Below are 20,162 nucleotides of genomic sequence, written 5' to 3' on the forward strand. Positions count from 1 at the left end.
AGATTCTCATTATTTCTACTAGCAGCACTATCACTCCTGTAAATACAACCGATTATAAACAGCTTATCAGAATGCTTCAAACACAGTTTGAGCCAAACTGCTTCCTCGAAATGAATACTCTCAAAACTCACTTGATTTACATTCAATGACTTATGAACATACAATACGATACCTCTACCAACAGCCTTGTCAATGTTTGTGTGATAAAATGTAAAACCTTCCAATATAAAGTCTTCATCGCTCAAATCTCTGAAATGTTTTGGTTTTGCCTCAGTGATCGCTATGATATGTGGTTTCTCTTTCTTCACGAGAGCTTTTAGTTCACACATTTTGTTGCGCAATGAATCTGCATTGGTGTAAACACATTTTAAGCTAGAACTAAAATTAGAAACTGGTGATGTATTTGAACTTTTCTTACTATTCACTTGTTTACGTAGTAAATTTGTTCTATCTAACCTAGGACTATTTACATTAAGACTATGTACATTATTTACAGTTGGAGGCCTCTGTACTGGGCCACTACTGCTGGACGCTTGGTCCAGATTCCCTGACTCCATTCGGTCAAAAGGCAGGGGTAGCCTGCACGATCTTCCCATGGCTTATCTTCAGGTTTTGCTCTCCAGCCTCTTTTCTCTGCTTGAGCTCTTCGCGGAGTTTTCTATTCTCAACGCGCTGCTGGTAGGTTAGGTCAGGAGTAACATACACATTGCTAATAACTCCATTCGGATTTCCACGCAGCTTGGAAGCCTGAGATAGCACATTCTTCTTGGCACTCTTATCAGCAAACGAGATTCTCAGAAGTCGAGATTTACCGGCCACTTTCTTGCCAAGACGGATTGGCTTCTATACCACAACTGCATCTGGGACGTTGAGCTGGTTGAGGATAATTTTGGTTTGGTCAAAATCATGTGCAACACGATCCTTAACCTCATCAGAATCCAACTCAGGGACATTATGAAGGATTACATTACATTCCCTCTCTGCCTGATCCTTACTCTCTTCCATGTACTTCTTAACCTTCTCCTCCACAAGTGCCTCAATGTTTTCAACCTTTGTAGAAGATTTCTCCAACATCATGACATGAGAAGTAAGAGCATCGATCTTCTTCACCAATTCTCCAATAATACTTTGCATTGCTTCAACAGAGGGATCCATTTCACTTACATGATCTCTTTTGGCGGACACACTGACCTTTGAATGGCAATCACAACAAAACCACATGAGATTTGGAGACCCGCGGTTCATAAGACGATATTCCGGCGCAGAAATATTAGCACAATTCTGATGAACCCAACCATCACAACCCTGACACAAGATGGCATTGTCATTATCCGTAACAACTTCCAGACATTCCAAACAAAATCTACTCCACCTGAGGCCGAATGACTCAATGCATTTCCACGGGACTGGCTAACATTTCCCTCTTGGCTACCACCATCTCTGACCCTACCATTCTGATTCGAAACCTGACTAACACTAGCACTAGCTCCAAGCTGGCTGGAACTAGAAGTAGATGAACGGGTAATAATACCGCCAGAGGCATGAGAAGTGGTGGTAGTTGGAGTTCCCACATTCTTAGGGCCAGGACTGCCCTTCTTATTCTTCCCCTTTCCAGTCATATTTAACAAGCACACGTACACCACGTAGGCCTACACCAAATCAAATGATCAAGCCAGAATAATCCGAAGATAAGGCTGAAATACAGCTGAAAGGCACAAAACACAAAGCTTATGCATGAAATGCTGCTTAAAAGCAGAAATATCAAACACTCACAATCATATCTGACGATAATCAAGAGTCAATACAATACACACAACCACTCTTGAAAAAAACCAGCACAAAAGACAGTGAATGGGACTAATTCAAGAAGTAGACACTGCTAGTCCTAATTTAACTCTATAATTTTTCATTTGTTCAATCTTGATCTTTTGTAAAAGTACACTGTATGAAATGCTTAATACTCACAGATGTCAAAACATGTTTAATTAAGATAGGATGTTCAAGAAGTCCTAGTGATTTTTTTGGATTAATATTATTAGAAGTCTGCAGCCCAGTATCCACACACTAGCGCCATACATCAAAGGGCCTAATTTGACTCATTTTGAGTCAGCATACCTCGGAGTTTATGCCAAATATTAAATTTGGTAAGACTAAGAAGTAAGATTTAGATCTAACGTTAGATCTAACTTGATCATTTTGAATGATGATTGACAATTTTTGATGATTGTCTTTTTATTAAATTTTAATCAATCAAGAAATGGTCATGTCATGGTTTAGACTAGTAGAGACACTTAAGCATAATTGGACCAAAAGTACAATCTTTGAATCAAATAAAAATCATGTTTACAATGTCATGAGTGTGGAATTTAATTTAATGTCATGAAAAAATAGAATCGAAAAAATTTATGGTAAACGGAAATTTACTATTCATCAAAAGCTTGTTTTTTGCCAAAAATCGGATGCAGTTTCCAAATATCGGACGCGTAGAGTTGTGCGGCGCAATCGATTTCGGTGATTTAAATCGCGCTCTAGACCCGAAAATAATTGTTTGATTTTTGATAGAATAATTTATTTCAGCTGCGCAAACGCCAATTTTATAACTATCAAATTTTGATATAGAAATCGGTAAATAATGATAATTTACAAAACGGACCTCTTTTGGCTCCGAAGATGGGACGTCTTTGTTCAGTTGCGTGCGACTTTGTTCTGAAAACCAGCGCGCGCGCGTCAACAGCACGCATTTCCATTTCAATCAGCCGATATGTCTGATGTGTGGGATCGTGCCATATTTGGAAGGGTGTTGAATTTCCCGCCTTAAGGAACCCCCGCGGAGGCCATTGCAGATTTTTCTGTGATAGATCGAACATCTGCGATCCTCGGCAGTGATATTTCTGGCGGAAATCACTTCCCCCTTACGCAGGGCTCCACACTAACCCATTTTTTCTACTGGTCCAACCTATTCATGTCGGACCAGTAGATACCCAGTTTTTCAATTTTTTACTGGTCCGAACCTAAAATCTACTGGTCCCAAAAAATAAAGAAAAACATGAAAAAAGGCACAAGTTTATTTTTTTAGCCTTTCGTTACCCCCCCCCCCATAAAATGAAGGAATGGAGGACAAAAAGAAAGCAAGACAGAAACGAAGAAAGAATAAAACAAAGGAAGGAATGAAGAAAGGAAGAAAAAAAAAGAAAAGGTAAAGAAAGGATAGATGTGAAGGAAGGAAAAAAAAAAGAAAGAAGGAAAGGAAGGAAGGAATAAAGAAAGAACAAAAATAAGAAAGAAAGAAAGAACAAAAGAAATAAAGGAAAGAAATGAAGCAAGCAATAAAGAAAGAAAGAACAAAAGACAGAAAGTAGTGAAGGAAAGAGAGAAGAAGCAATAAAAAGGAAAGGGTAAAAGGAGCCGATGGAAAGAAGGAAAAAAGAAAGAAAGAAACTGAGAAGGAAGGATTGAAAGAAGGAAGAAAGAACGAAATAAAGAAAAGGTAAAATGATAGATAGAAGGAAAGAAATGAATAAAGAAGGAAGGAAGCAAGCAAGCAATATAAAAAAAAAAGGTAAAAGAATAGATGAAAGGAAGAAAAAAAAGAAAGACTGAGAGACAAAGAAAGGAAGGAATGAAAGAAGAAAGAGAAAGGAAGCAAGCATTAAAAAAAAAAGGGTAAAAGGATATAGATTGAACAAAGGGAAAAAGGAAAGAACAAGACAGATAGAAGAAAGGAAGGAATGAATGAAAGAAAGAAAGAAAGGGCTGAAAGAAGGAATAAATAAAAAAAAACAAGAAAGGTTAGAGAAATGATGGATGGAAGGAAGAAAGAAACAAAGAATGAAGGAAAGAAACGGGTAAAAAAGAAGGAAAGAAAGGAAGAAGAGAAGAGATAAATAAAGGATGGATGGACTCAAGAATTAAAGAAAGAAAGGAATAAAAAAAGAAAGAAAGAAAGAGAAAAAAGAAATAGAGAAAAAAATTTGTTTTAAAGGATAGAAAGAATGAAAGAACGAATTAACGAAAAAAAAAGGGAAATTAAAAAAGACAGTAACAAAAAAATGAAAGAAGAGAGGGAAGAAACAAAGAAAGATTGAAAAGAATGAAGGAAAGAAAGATAGGAAGAAAACAGAGAAAGAAAGTTAAAACTATCATCATAAAAAAATTATCAGTTTCTTTTTGGCTCAATTAAAATAGCTACGAAAGAAAGTCAGAAACCAAGTGTATCAACACACACATAAATGCATATGTGGGGTTATCATGTATTCAGACGATATCACTCGAAACCCGATCTGTTTGAACTAAAACAGAAGTGAAAATTTCTCCTTTTACTGCTTACAAATGACAGAGTTACTCCAATTTTTAGGAAATATGGACATTATAAGAGCCTTTCATGAGTGTGAACCATGAATTTTGACAGTTCTGTGAGAGATTTCTGCCAGAGTTTAGCCAAGCTTCGTTCGTGCAGCCAGTAGAGAATTTACCATGTTGGTTGTGTGGCTGGCTACATGTACACTGTATAGTACTCTAGTAACACGTGCGATTCGTTCTGTGTGTATTCTGTGTGTGAATGTCAGAATTTAGCGGGGAAAATGGTTTGCAGTGAATTTGACCATTTCTGGAAAAGTTTTTGGCCCAACAATGGTTTTTATTCCTGGTCATGTCGGACCCATAAATCTTGCTATTTTTGGAAAAATTACTGGCCCGACAATGATGTTTTTTACTGGTCATGTCGGACCAGTAAATCTTCCTATTTCTGAAAATCTCCGGGCCCGAGCCCTGCCCTTACGAGATTTTTTTTTTTATCATCGATCTTTTGGAGTCCATAATCAGCGAGGGTCATAAGAATCTCAAAATGGGAACCAGCGTGTACAACTCTATGGAGAATTTTCCACGCTGGTTCCCATTTCAGCGAGAAGATTAAACTAGTTTACTCTACTTTCTGAAATGGGTATCAGCGTATACAACTCTATAAGGAGTTTTCCACGCTAGTTCCCATTTTAAGGAGTAGATTAAACTTGTTTACTTTATACAACTCTTACAAAGATTCTTGTAATTTGATTAAATGGATTGAACAGAGCCTCAACTCGCGTGAGGATAGATCGCCTAATGAACCCATGTGCATGCATCAAGTATACTACTCGCTGAAATGGGAACCAGCGTGTAAAACTCTAGGGGGACTTTTCCATGCTACATGTAGTTCCCATTTTAGCGAGTAGATTAAACTTATACTCTACTCGCTGAAATGGGAACCAGCGTGTACAACTCTATGGGGAATTTTCCATACTGGTTCCCATTTTAGTGAGTACATGTAGATTAAACTAGTTTACTTGCTGAAATGGGGACCAGCGTGTACATCTCTATGGCGAGTTTTCCCTCACCGTTTCCCATTTCAACCAGTAGAGAAAAGACAGCGACGAAATCAGTCTTTCTTATCTACATGTAAGCTATTTGAAGGATTTAGAATCAGTGCGCCAGCCGTGGTGAAGCAGTGAGCAAGCTCAAAAAGGTAGGCAGGTCATGTCTTGTCGTGTAAAAAGTGTCCGGTAGAAATTAGGAACTGGTTCCCAATTTCACGATAATGCAGACAACCTCAGGCTCGTATAGGCTCCTCTAAACTTCACTACCGCTACCCTCCGCTCCACCTAGATATCAACCATCGGGGGACAAATACTCGCTCTCAAAAACTAGTGACAAACTGTGGCACTTTCTGGTAACAAAGGCAACATATTACATTGACTAAACTTACTTTCGGACACAAACTCACTCCTTGCCCTTTCTTGTAAACGTCTCGAAATCGGTGATTTGAAGCCGACCCTGCTTCTTCACTCTGAGCTATTATTAGCCGCCGCATGCTCTGGAAATATCGCACAGATTCCGCATATTTAAGGGGAAAATTTGACTTTTTAAAGGGAATTTTGAAGTTCACATCAGGACTTGCATGTGGTGAGTGATAATGCCTGTGGTGATTGACTGTACATTAAAATTGTTGCAATAAGATAAATTCTGAATTTCCTTGACAAGCTATTTTTAAAAATCTGACATTTCTTCACAAATAAAAAAGCTAGATAAAACGTTTTTTTAAGAAACCATGATAAAAATTTGCCCGTGGTCGCGCTGCTGTCTTCTTGGCTTTTGTTCTGCAACTTTAATAGCAGAACTTTTGAGCAATGTCGGTTGGTTAGTCACTCAGTGAGATGATTGTAACACTACATGTACATGGTTCTATTTGCCCAAAGATTGCGCAGAACTTTGTGAAATGAAGAAGATGTTGAGTCTTGTGTGTGTATGCTCTCTCAACAACATTAACAATCTTCACCATTTACAATATACTTTTTGTGTTTGACAGACTGGATGCTGTAGAGTTTAGGGTACTTATCTCAGACAACTTATGCTATTCGGTTGACTATATCACAAAATTGTGATATCCCCATTGGATACATGTTTATAAGAATTGCATTTGTCGGTATTTGCAATGGCCTCCTTTATGGGTCTTACTCTTAAAGATTGCAATATAGGAGCAATTTCATTGGAGTTGTTACATCCTGGACTCCTTTGAGCATGATGTGTTGTACTTGTAGAGATATGTTATCAAAATAGCCTTTTATTTGCTATCACTTCCTGGTAGGAAGTTGTTGAAACAAGTGACTGGGAAGTTGTTGAGGTTTTCTTTACCATATTTATACCATGATACATGTAGGTGCTCTCCAGGCTTGACTTAAGACGGTTTCAAACCGCCTCGATCACAAGAATCCCCGTTAAATTACGAGAACATTTTTAGGCTAAAAAATACCCATTAATTATTCTGCATTCACACCGCCCCGAAACATACCCTTCGGGATAAATTCCTGAAGTTAGGAGCATGCGCAGTATGGTCTTATAAGCAGGCAAGGCACGAGATTCAAAACCACTAGCCCAGCAGCCACCCACGGCGCCCGCGCCCAACGACACGCTGGGCTAAAAGTTCCCGTAAATTGCTTTCACATTGCCAAAATACCTGCGACCTTGGAAAAATCCCCGCGATAGTTCTCGTAATTTCGCCAAGTACCTACTATTTAGCGGGTATTTTCTTTCGGGGAAATTACGCATAGTTTGCTTTCACATTACCAAAATACCTGGTATTTTCTGATCGGGGTATATTTCCCGATCAGAGAATACCTGGAACTGACGAACTTCGAGGCGGTCTGAAACCACCTTATGGTGGGAGCTTGGTGGGAGCTTGGTGGGGGGGGGGTATCAGTAAACAAGATCCAGGAAGACTCCAGTGCCTTCAGAACTGTCAAAAAATCAAAAGGATGAACTGTGCTATCCCTCTCCTATAAAATGAACTTCACTGGCTACCTGTTTCCTAAATCTAGAATACAGGCCGGCTTCAATCTCTTGCCCCCTGTCTTTGGAACAAACTAAAATGTTTACTGATACTCTCTGAAACATCTCTTCTCTTAACTCTTAAAAATATCTTAAAACACACCTGTATCTTGTCTTAAAGGACAAGTCCACCCCAACAAAAAGTTGATTTGAATCAAAAGAGAAAAATCCAAAAAGCATGATACTGAAAATTTCATCAAAATCGGATGTAAAATATGAAAAGGGTTTGCACAGCAGACTAGTACTAGTATATGTACTACAGGCAGGTACATGTACTCGGTCAGCTGCATATGGTTGTATCATGTAGATTTCAAGACAAAAAAAATGGTCAAGATTTGATAAAAATCCGTCAAAGAATAACAGACTTATGAATTGATAATAATTTTGTGACGTCACATGAAGTCACATTTCAGTCAATTAAGATTTCTTGTAATTTTCCTTGTGGATGGCACTTAATTTTATGTACAGTTTTGAGACAGCTACAGAAAATGGGTTTGGCTAGTTTTTTATTTGGCTTGTTTTAAAAAAGCTTTGATTTGATATCAGTATCATGTTTTAGAAACTTTGTGTTTCAACTTTTTATCACCACATTCTTTTCATTATTTTAACTTTTTTTTAAAGGTATGTGAGGATTTGGGTTTGTTGGAGAAGAGCTATTTTGGTCTTCGCTATCGCTCCAAGCGCGGGGAGCTCTTATGGCTTAACCTAAGAAACCCCCTCGGTGTGCAGCTTAGAGGGCGCTCTCCACATCGACTCAGTCTTCAGGTCAAGTTCTTTGTTTCCCCTCAAGAGCTACAACAGCCGATAACAAGGTAAAAATATACTCTACTGTTTGAATTTGAATGAAATATTATTTAGATTTGATTTTCTTTTGATACTGTACATGGCCTAACTTCAATAAGACATTCATGTAATTGGTTGTTTTATTAGTTGATCTGAAACCATGGTTTAAAAACACTGCCGATTTCATTGATACAATCCTAAATTACACTTTGTGTATTTTGGGATAGAATCCTATAATGATACATGTAGCCTGCTAGGATACAGTGTTTTGTTCACTGTTTTGAATTAATGAGTCTTACGTTTGCCATTTGCAGTAACCCACATCATGGAAGTAGCTTTCTACCTCCATGCCCTCATGAAGCTTTCATGTTATACCTTTTCTATCTATCCCTCCTTCCCTTCCTCCCTCCACACACCCATCCACCCACCCTTCCGTCCGTCCATCCATCGATCCATCCATTATCCATCCTTCCATCCATCCATCCATCAATCCACCCATCCATCCATCAACCCACCCATCCATCTGGCATCCATCCATCCATCCATCCACCCATCCATCAATCCACCCATCCATGCATCCACCCACCCATCCTTCCATCCATCCACCCTTCCGTCCGTCCATCCATCGATCCATCCATTATCCATCCTTCCATCCATCCATCAATCCACCCATCAATCCATCCATCAATCCACCCATCCATCTATCCATCCACTCATCCATCCATTTATCCACTAATCCATCCACCCATCCATCCATCCTTCCATCAATCCACTCATCCATCCGGCATCCATCAATCCATCCATCCACCCATCCATCAATCCACCCATCCATGCATCCACCCACCCATCCTTCCATCAATCCACCCATCCATGCATTCACCCACCCATCCTTCCATCCATCCATCCATCCATCCACCCATTCATATCAGAATAATTTTTATATAAAGCAAGCTCATAATGCAAATATTGTTACAGTTTCACTCAGTATTATTTCCATATCAGTTTTGTTGATCACAAATATTGGAAAGCATGGTATGGTGAACATGGGTTCTTGGTTAGTTTTCATTAATAAATATTAAATATCTTTACTGAATAACCCTGTAAACAACAGGTTACTGTGGGCTGTTTGTCTGCCCACCTTGCTATTTAATAGTACATGTACTTGCCTTCAGCCTACATGTACACGTACTTACTCACCCATGTTGTTTGTGTCAATAACCACATATTTACATGTAGGCCTACCTTTTATCAGCAATCGTGTTTATCTATTAAAGCTGTCTCCATATTTGTACAACGTTGGCCCACATGTACAGTATGTACATGGCATGCATCATGTCAGCCTCTCTATCTTTATGTATACAAGTGTATACTATTGGAAGTATTTGTATAATACATGTAGCTAGAGACTTGATGGTCACAATTTCATAGCAATACAACATTTTTTTAGACTGATTTTATTTTTTATTTTTTACAAGTTACAAATATGATGTTTAAAATAGGTTACATGTTTTTACTTTTAACCTGTCGATACACTGTAAGTACATGTACATGTAGATACAGTACGGTACATGTTTTTTATGATATTTTCTTTTCTGCCTTCCAACCTCCCCTTAGGCAATTCTCATCTGAAATTTAGAAGTGTGCATTCGTACATGTACACGTACATGTGTGTTTACAATTCATTACAAAATCATTTTGCTGTTATAAAGTCTCCTTGAGAAATGTTTAAAATTCAGGGTAAAATTTTTAGCCAAATATATACATGTAAAATCAGCTTTTATACTTTTAAAGTATTTTAGGAGCAAATAGTACAGTACATGTATACTCATTTTTCCGCCTTTGAAAAGGTTTTTTAATTCAAAATTGGCCCTGTAGATTATTTGTTGTATATTCATCGAAACACTCCAGAGACACATCTACTACCATACCTCACACTAAAAACATCCTGATGAATTCCTCCTTGGTCACCAAGCAATAAGTAATTGTGTGTTATGTACACTGGGCTTTTAAATTATTTGTTGTAATTTTTTGTAAACACTCCACAGGCACATCTACTACCTCACTCTAAAGAACCGGCTCCTCCTCGGTCATTATGCGGTCACAAATGAGGAGAAAATCAAGCTATTTGGCCTCATTGCCCAAGCAGAACTGGGCGATGCTGACCAGACGCTACCCACACAGTACCACACCATTCTACCAGACCTGAGGTAAGTGATCTTAAACGACATTTCAGAGTTTCCGCTTAATTTTGTAAAACGTTCATTTTCACATCCCGGTCGGTATGCAAATGAGGGGACTGATGTCATCACCCACTCACTGCATACAGTGTACTTTCTTTATTCTGTACTATCTTAATTTGTATTTTATTATATGAAATATTTGTGATATTTTAATTGTCTCTTTGTCATATTTGTAAACAAAGTTTATCCCTCCTTGAATATATGTTGAATTAACATAATCGGTGGTTCATTCAAGTTGGTCCTTATTGTAATATCTGTAAAATTGAATATAGAGATCTAGAGTACATACTGTATGTAAATGTATAATCCAGCCATTCTCAATTACTTTTTTTGAAGCTCCACATTTCTTGTTGAGAATCTGTAATGCGCCACTATCCATTACGCAAACCAGCAAAGTATTTCGGAAGGGATCCAGAGGCCCCTGATTCGGGTCGAGTGGGCAGAACCCCAGAAGTTTTGGAATATGAGGCCTTTTAAATTGCCCAGAGGGGCTCTAATTAATATCAACTGAAGAAATACAAATGCCAACAAACTACACATTATTCATTAAAAGAAAAAAGATTAGTGACTTTTTCACAACATACCAATGATACCACTAGTTCTGCACCAGATCTATTGGCTGAAGCAAGTGGCGTAATGAGTAAAAAAAATTGAGGGGGGCTAGATATGGCAGCTGAAGCAAAAATGTTGAACCTTTCAATACAAAAATCTATATTTTGACATAGTATTAGGAAAATAATACAATATTCCACTCTTTCCCTTTTCTTTTATGCCCCTTTCTCGTGTTTTTTTTTCTTGGCCGTGAAACACTTGGGGCCCCCAATCCCCACCCCCATCTGTACGCCAGTGGCTGAAGTTACAGTTCCTGATTTTGCAAGGGCTAAAAATCAGGCGTTGCACTGCACTAACGCCCCAAACTACCCCCTCTCTCTCTACAACTCACGTGCAGTATCATTCATTCAGTTCATGCAGTTCTTTGGTTTTACCTTTACACGTCATTTGGTTTGGTACCCCCCACACCTCGCGCAAATCGGACTCTAAACACGTAATGTTATGGGCGAAAAGGACATCCTTTATAAAATATTTAATTTTGTTTCATCATACCCGAAAATTTGACTCTGAACAAGTAGCTTTCCAAGCGAAATAGATACCCTTTTTTCATTATTTTTGTGTTTTTGACACCCTTATCACGTTACGTACGTAACGCGCCCTATCTTGAAAAAGACATCTTTTTACGTGTTTTTTTTTTGGTCGCGCATGGTATCCACTCGTCAATGTAAGTGCCCCCCCCCCCCCGGATTTTAATCAGCTTCGGAAACAAAGTTTCTGCTTGTTATGTCTCAAATTCATTATCCTTTATGATCAGGATGTTCTTTGAATATCACATTATTTGATGTTTAACTCTTAACCAAAGTGTATACTCTGGAAATGCAAAATTACTAGCCATAGAAATAGAAATCATACAAGCGGGGCTTTCAAATCACTTGTGTGGCACATAAACTTTGTACTGCATAGCATAAATAAAAAGGAGAACACCATCGATCGTTCAAAATATAGGGGTTATCGAGTGCAGAATTGGACAAAATTTGTGGAAATCAATTAGCACTTAAGTGTCAAGTAAAAAGTTTTTGTATTCTCTTTGTATTAAAATGATCGCCAAATCCTCATTTCCAGGTTACTTGTAGATACATTTTTTTATCCCCAACATTTCCTTATTTTTTTAAATACCGGTTCCCAAACGCCACTCCGCAAGGCTCGGTGCGCCACAAGTGGCGCGCGCGCCACCATTTGAGAATCCCTGGTATAATCATTAGCAGTACGTATAGTGAGATGAGGTTTTGGATGAGATTGGGAGAAGTATGTAAAGATGTTCATACTAAAACAAACTGCATGTCGATGTATGAACAGGGGGTACAAATTGTACAGTACATGTACATGCACCCAAGAATGTGAATAAAATATAGGTTAATTCAAGCAATGTCTGGAATAAAAAGACTAGTAATTGGCAAGAAATGTCCAATGATTACTGCCCACTGTGAACAACCCACGTTGATGATGTCACAAGGTGGGCTACCCACAATGTTGAAAGTCATATGGTGCTATACATGTAGGGCATTCACACACAATTTTATTACAGAAATCAAATATTTTGAAATTTGACTTTAATGTTATACTTGTTATAACATGTGTACACATACGTAAACCTACATAATACACTGTACATGTACCTGTTCACAGAGTATCCGATAAAAGTACAACCAAGTTTTGTGTACACATTACAATTTAAATTTGAATTTGGAAGTTGTCTCATGTTTATCTAGAAAGAAAAGCAAAACAAAAATCAAATAAAAAAAAAACACATGATACATGTACATGTACATGTACAGTCACTGTGTGAAGTGATTTTGCAGCTATACACTTTTGCATTCGGTACCCACATGTACAGTTTGTATACCGTACTGCACTCCCCCAATCAGTTATATCGGGAGGAGAGACCTGCTGGTCACAGTGATTCAGTTTGCTTTTCGCCTCCCAGGCACAGGTGACACCAAAAGTACAGGCATGGAGCTACTATGGTACAGGTGTACATGTACAATGTACATACAGATTGCACAAAAAATAAGATCTGCTCTCGTGTGAATGACCCCATTATACCCTGATGTCATATATGGTTGCTACCCAGCTGTGAATATCAGCCATTTTGTATAGTGTATACTCTGTGTGAAAGACCCATTAAATCAAATACCCTTTTTACACAGGATTTTCTTAACCCCGGACTATCGCTAACCCCGTACTATCCTTAACCCCGTACTATCTTTTTTTCCTTTTCACACATGCCAAATCGTTATTGCTAACCCCGGATAAGGAATGCTTGCTTTTCACACACGAATCTCGCTAACCCCGGACTAGTGGTAGCTCATGAATATTCACGAGCACACTGAGTGTTCATTCCTTTTTATTTTACACACGCTAAAATTTCCTTAACCCCGTACTATAGGTGGAGCTAAATTGCCATTTAGCCCCACCTATAGTACGGGGTTAAGCTTAGCCCACTTTCGTTTTACACTAGCGATCTTAACCCCGTACTATCGCTCTTAGCACCGCAATTGCTGGGATAACCCTGCTTTTTTGCAGGGCCAAATAATCCCGTACTAAAGGTGGGGTTAGCCCACTTTGCAAAAATGCTGTGTAAAAAGAAAGTGGGCTAAGCTTAACCCCGTACTATAGGTGGGGCTAAATGGCAATTTAGCCCCACCTATAGTACGGGGTTAAGGAAATTTTAGCGTGTGTAAAAAGGGTATATGTGTATTGATAACCCACATTGTATGTTCTACTCTCGTGCACTCGTATGTTCTACTCTCGTGTGAAAGACCCTCAAATGATGTCATACATGTATGGTCGCCACCGTGCTGTGATTATATCAGCCATTCCTTATGTTCAGGGAGACTTGGCAGGTTGTTCTCTCATCGCAAATTGAATTTGCAGAAGAATTCATGAAGTAATCACAAGTCTGACATTTTGTTTTATCCATTTGGAAATCACAATGTGCATTATAAAAACATGGCATGCTGCAGTGCAATAGCACAGTTTCATGAAAATGTCTATGCCAACAGTGCTGGATACATGTTTGCAAACTACATGTATGTAGATTAGATAAACCCTGACATGTAATTAAAGCACATATTACTTGTTTATATTAAAGTGTAATCAACATGTGCATATTACTGGAGCCTTGAGTTAAGTGTATGTATTGGCTGGTCTCTTTTAAAGGAGCAAATCAAAATTGTTAATTCTTTCCATTTTATATTTAAAGGAATTTAAATCAAAAATAATGAATTGTTCTCTCGACACCTTTTAGTTGACTGGTTTATTCTTTCAATATCCATTCATTATATAAAGGAATTACAATAATTGTTCTCAATGCCATATTTGATAAGTTTAATTCTTATGATTTATTCTTTATTTAAAAATTGTATCAGCAATGAAAATTGATTAACTTAGTCAAACAAGCATAGCACTGAAAATTTCATCGAAATCGGACGTGAAGAAAGTTGTGACAATTTAAAGTTTTGCTTATTTTTCAAAAAACAGTTCTATGCACAATTCAGTGACATGCAAATGAGGAAGTTGATGATATCCCTCACTCACTATATTTCTTTTGTTTTTTGTTGTTTGAATCATGAAATATTTCCATTTCTACGGATTTGACAATAATGACCAACTTGACTGAACCATAAAATGTTAACAACAAGTAATTCCACATGTTCAGTGAGGAATGAAACTTCGTTATTCAGGACAATGAGTCGAGAAGAATTTAATATTTCATGTATTAAAAAATGAATGAAATACAAAAGGAATAGTGAGTGAGTGACATCATCAGTCCCCTCAATTGCATACCGTCCAGGATGTTTCACTGTTTTTTTAAATGAAGCGAAACTTAAAAATGTTATTTATAACTTTCTTATTTTACATCCAATTTTGATGAAATTTTAAGTGTTTTGCTTGTTGGATTATTCTCTTTTTATTCAAATCAACTTTTTGTTGGGGTGGACTTGTCCTTTAAACAGGGGAAAGTAAAAACCTGTTTGGAAAGCATTTTTGATGGGGTTTTACAGGGGAAAGTTGATAAACTTGGTTTGAAAGGCTTTTGGATAGGGGCTTGGATAGATAAACATTGTAGTCTGCAGGCTCAGACCCTTATTGAATCTTTGACCAACAAGTGGGTCTCCAGTCTCCACACAAAAGGTGGTTTCAGACCGCTTCGAAGTTCGTCAGTTCCAGGTATTCTCTGATCGGGAAATTTACCCCGATCAGAAAATACCAGGTATTTTGGTAATGTGAAAGCAAACTACGCGTAATATCCCCGAAAGAAAATACCCGCTAAACAGTAGGTACTTGGCGAAATTACGAGAACTTTCGCAGGGATTTTTCCAAGGTCGTGGGTATTTTCGCAATCTGAAAGCAAACTACTGGAACTTGTATCCCATCGATCACCGCGATAAGTGAATTCCCGGTTCATAGCCCGCGCTGTTCGATATGCATGGATATGCGAGGCTAGCTGATGCGAGGCCTATCGAGCGAGCAAGCCAGCGCCAGTGCATGCAGCGATAAACATACTTACACTTTTCATGCAACGTGACTCGGGGTTCGACTTTGACTAGGCAGTTGATTCTTCTTCTTAAAAAGATAGTTTTACAAATTAAGGGTGATATTTTAATACCGGTATTCTAAATTTTCATATCAGATGACATCGCACTGGAGTGAGGAGGCCACCAAGGCCTTAATTTCAATGTGGAGAGAAATCTAGTGCAATTGCAGATGATCAAGGGAACAAATGATTTGCGCATACGATCGAGTATAGTTTGTACGTGCTAGAGCTAGGCCGGCCGCAGGTGGATTTCCCTCCCCGGCTGTTTCCCGATCGTACCGCTAAAAGCGCGCGCTTCTTCGTCTGCTACCAGACAGTACTGCACATGCTCATAACTTCGAGAAATTTCCCCAAAGAGTGTGTTTCGGGGCGGTCTGAATGCGAGAATAATTATCTGGTATTTTTGAGCATGTAAATGTTCTTGTAATTAAACGGGGATTCTTTTGATCGAGGCGGTTTGAAACCACCTAAAGACTACAATGTATATAAAACTTGAGCGAGAGGGACTTCAGTACACAAGGCATTATAGGCTGCACATTCAGACCCTTAATACTCCAGTGAAGGTTTAGAACAGCAGACTAGATAAATAATTTGGTGAAGTTGATCAATGTACAGTAGCTCCCCCCCCCCCGAGAATTTTCTAATGCCATTTCGTCCAAAATGCCACCTCGTCTACTATCATTTCGTCTACCATCAGTTTGTCCACTCATCACATGGTCTATTTTCATAGTCTAATGCCATTCTGTCTAATAACCAGTTGGTCCAGTAGCCATTTAGTCCATACACCATTTGGTCTAATTGGACTAAGTGTTAAATTGTGCGAAATGAATGAAAATGAAATGGACATTAGACCAACTGGTTATGAGACGAAATGGTGATTAGACAAAGTGATGATTGGACCAAATGGTTAATGCACCAAATGGTTGTTAGACGAATTGTTGATGGACGGAATGGCATTAGACTACATGAAATTAGACCATGTGGTGAGTAGATGAGTAGACAAATTTGCAATTTACCCCTCTTACCCTCTGACAAGTGTTAATTGAGATCTCACAGTTGATTTCCTGCTCTATCCAGAGATCATGTTGAACTCTTAATTACTAGTGAGGGGGATAGGGTTGACCCCACGGTCTGAATTTCCTTGAATTTGACCAAGACTGTTCGTTAAAGATCAAGTTTTATCTGTGTGTCATCAATACCATGCTGCTTCAGTTCATGTACATGTACATGTGTATACAGTACAAATATGATGTACATTTTTTCACTAGATAACAAACAGCAGAATTCTTGCTGGACATGGACATGAATGACTTTGCCCATGAAAACAAAAAATATATATCTACATGTACATGTATGTTTATATTAAAGTCATGTTTTTTGACATATTGACATCAGTACTTGTGCATTGATGATTGTTCCAAACAGTATGTGCATGCATACATAAATACTGTTTTGGAAAAATTACCCGTGAAAAACGTAGATTACGACAACAAGACCCCAAGTCATTGCCCTTTGCCTTTTTCTCTCCATCAAAGACGAAATGAATGTTAATAGAGGTGCTTCATACATGTATATTACAAAAATTGAATTTCAGTTAGGAAATCTGATGTTACTGTTTGGGCATAATAAGCCACAGCCCACAACAAACAAACAAACTGAAACACAACTTTATTTCCTTTTCTCTGATAATGATCACAATGAATAATTTTCCTGGGATTGCTTTAATTCTCCAAATGCAAAGGCTGCTACACAACAAGAAGTCTTTTGTGTACATAGCAGATTTCATCACGTTGATCAGCGAATGCTTTTCCTGGTATCGCTCTATCGAGCTTATATATAGTACATGTATACATGTATTAAAGGCTGCGACAGTACACAAAAGGGCCGTCTGCACCAGCTCGAGTTTTTTTCGAATTAGCGCGTTGTTTCTGATCTGGCAAATTATCCCGATCTGAACAATCTCTAGATTATTTTTAATGGAGATGCAATGATCGCGCTACACTGTCGTTTGTAGGATTAATCTCGAGATTGCAATCCCAAGTCGACTTGGGATTATTTGCAAAATAGTGCGCTATTTTACGAATTATCCCACTAATTCGCAGGTGCAGACACACTCGGGATTATTTATTCACGGCGTCAGACCATAATGCATAGATGCCTCGCTCGAGCAGGAATCGCTCTTCTTGCGATGGTGGAGACGGGGTTTCTTGAATCTCGAGATTAATCGCAAAAAGGGCCGATCGGGCTAAAATCTCGAAATTTCGCAAACTCGGGCTGGTGCAGCACCGCCTATAAAGACAATTTTTTTGTGTTGCTGCAGGACTGTTCAGAATGAGAGCTATTCTATTACGATGTACAATATTCTCTCTGGGTGATTCAGGGAAAATAATTACATTTACGTGGGGTCTCGGGGCGATTTTACCCCCAAAATGCTCAAAAGAACCCTTGAAACTCAGGAAGAAGCCGTGGAAATCCCCATTTATTGCAATGTTAAAGTTATCCAATGTTGCAGATTTAAACAGTAAGTTGTGGAAAGCAAGTAGCCCCCCTCCCCCCCCAAAAAAAAAAATTTGATGCACAACAATAATTACAGTAATTTTGCATATCTTAACTTGAATAAAGAGCCACTAACATGATTCTTCTTTACCAATAATGATATTCGATGCAGTGAGGAAACCCTGAGTGAAGTTCTGACGGCGCACCGTGACATCATGTCGGACACCATGACCCCGACGTATGCTGAGATCCAGTTCATCGGCAACGTCAGCAAGCTTCTGGGGTACGGCGTGGAGTATTTCTCGGCCGAGACCAAGGAACGGGCCCAGGTTGTGATCGGTGTTTGTACGACGGGGTTGCAGATCTTATCGCAGAGCAGGGAGCTTATGCACAGGTTGGATGTTATTTTCTCTTCAATTTTCTTAACTCTGGGACATACTTGTATTAGGTGCTTTCAGACTGACTTGATCACCAAAGCACCTGTAAATTTAGAACATTTTCAGGAGCGGAATTCTGGGATCCATTATTTTTTTTATAAAGAAAGTGGTATTCTGAGATCACTTTTTTATCTCTCAGATAAAATTTCATATTTTAAGTGGTTTTCAATATTAAAAAAGGGCTTATGCTAAAATGATTACTGGGTATTAAACAATTACAAGAATGGTCAATTTAAAAAATACAAATTTTGATGGAAAAGAATAATAAAAAAGGAATCTTGGCGGTACAGAATACTAATTTTCTCTTTGAAAAGTTTGCAACTCTGAATCTGGTTGTAGGTTCCACAGGCCACGATTTTTTTTCCAATCAAAATAGATACATGTACACCTTAAAGGGGAAGTTCACCCTGACAAAAAGTTTATTGTAAAAATAGCAGAAAAAATAATAAAAAATATTGCCGAAGGTTTGAGAAAAACTCATCAAATAATTAAAAAGTTATTAGAATTTCAATTATTTGATTTGTGACGTCATATGCGAGCAGCATTCCTACAAAGCGAATGGTAAAAAATCAATGAAATGTCATTTTCTCCGAAAATTGAAAATGGTTTTCACTATACCTTTTGTATATCAATAGACAAATCATTTCACACCCGATCATGAATAGAAAGCAAAAATAAATCATCAGGAACCATGCAAAATTTGAAATTCATGCATTTTATATTACATAACACATGGGGCAGCTGCTTGTCTATGACGTCACAAATCCAAAACTTCGAACTCTAATAACTTTCTTACTCTTTAACGGATTTTCCTCAAATCTTCACCAATATTTTTTACTATTTTTTCTGCTATTTTTACAACACAGTTTTCTTCAGGGTGAACTTCCCCTTTAATGGAAGTACCTACATGTATACATGAATGTGCCATGTGTTTGGCAAGAGTATGTTTAGTAGCAAGGATGTCACTGATTATCTATTGGCACTATCACTTCCACTTTCTGTTTACACAATGGATTGAGAGATCAAAATCTGATAAGATAAAAAACATTGATTTCCTATCGAGTTAGATAAGGCACAGGTTGCAAGGCTTCGGGCTAATCAGATATTAGACTACATGTATATATGTACTTTCTAAAGCATGCATAATACATGTAGTATGCAGTGCTTAGAAACGTATATAAAAGCGCTATAAAAATGTTGCATGTTGTTATTATTATTAGGAAGTTATTGACACTATTATGTGAACTTTAAAAATTGAGTTTGAGTTCTGTTTATATAGAAATCTTATTTTGATAGGAAATGTTTGGAAGCAATCCTTACATGTACATGTAAAGTGTTAGTAATACCGGTACACCAAAATGCTGATAAAAAATAGCAAAATTTGCAACACTGTTGCATTCTTTGGTTGGAAGCAATCCTAAATAATATGCCGATGCTTATTTTAGAACAATACAGTTTAATAAACATTCAAAATAATTCAGGTTTGCTTGAAATTATATTGATTTCATTACCACATGCTTTTCCTATATAGCGGGGTGTTGTGGCCCAGAGGATATTTCATTTCATTTCATTTATTTCCATATTCAATTAAAAACAAACATAATCATCAAATCACAAACAAGAATATATACATATATATCACATACAGAAAAAACACCTATAAAAAAAGAAAGTGAGAGAAGGCTAATTTACATACATATA

General features: G+C 37.9%; 1 protein-coding gene across 1 annotated transcript in view; it reads left to right on the forward strand.

Annotated features, from left to right (window-relative positions):
* The first annotated feature begins 7,607 nt into the window (after positions 1-7,607).
* The window catches only part of LOC129282800 (E3 ubiquitin-protein ligase MYLIP-like), a 28,435-nt gene continuing 15,880 nt past the window's right edge, over positions 7,608-20,162 (forward strand). The window contains exons 1-4 of the mRNA XM_064114083.1: positions 7,608-7,622; positions 7,978-8,168; positions 10,185-10,346; positions 18,197-18,418. Of these exons, the coding sequence (XP_063970153.1) occupies positions 7,608-7,622; positions 7,978-8,168; positions 10,185-10,346; positions 18,197-18,418 (590 nt within the window). The remainder of the gene's footprint in view (positions 7,623-7,977; positions 8,169-10,184; positions 10,347-18,196; positions 18,419-20,162) is intronic.

This window comes from Lytechinus pictus, chromosome 19 (assembly GCF_037042905.1).
Source record: "Lytechinus pictus isolate F3 Inbred chromosome 19, Lp3.0, whole genome shotgun sequence".
Lineage (NCBI taxonomy): Eukaryota > Metazoa > Echinodermata > Echinoidea > Temnopleuroida > Toxopneustidae > Lytechinus > Lytechinus pictus.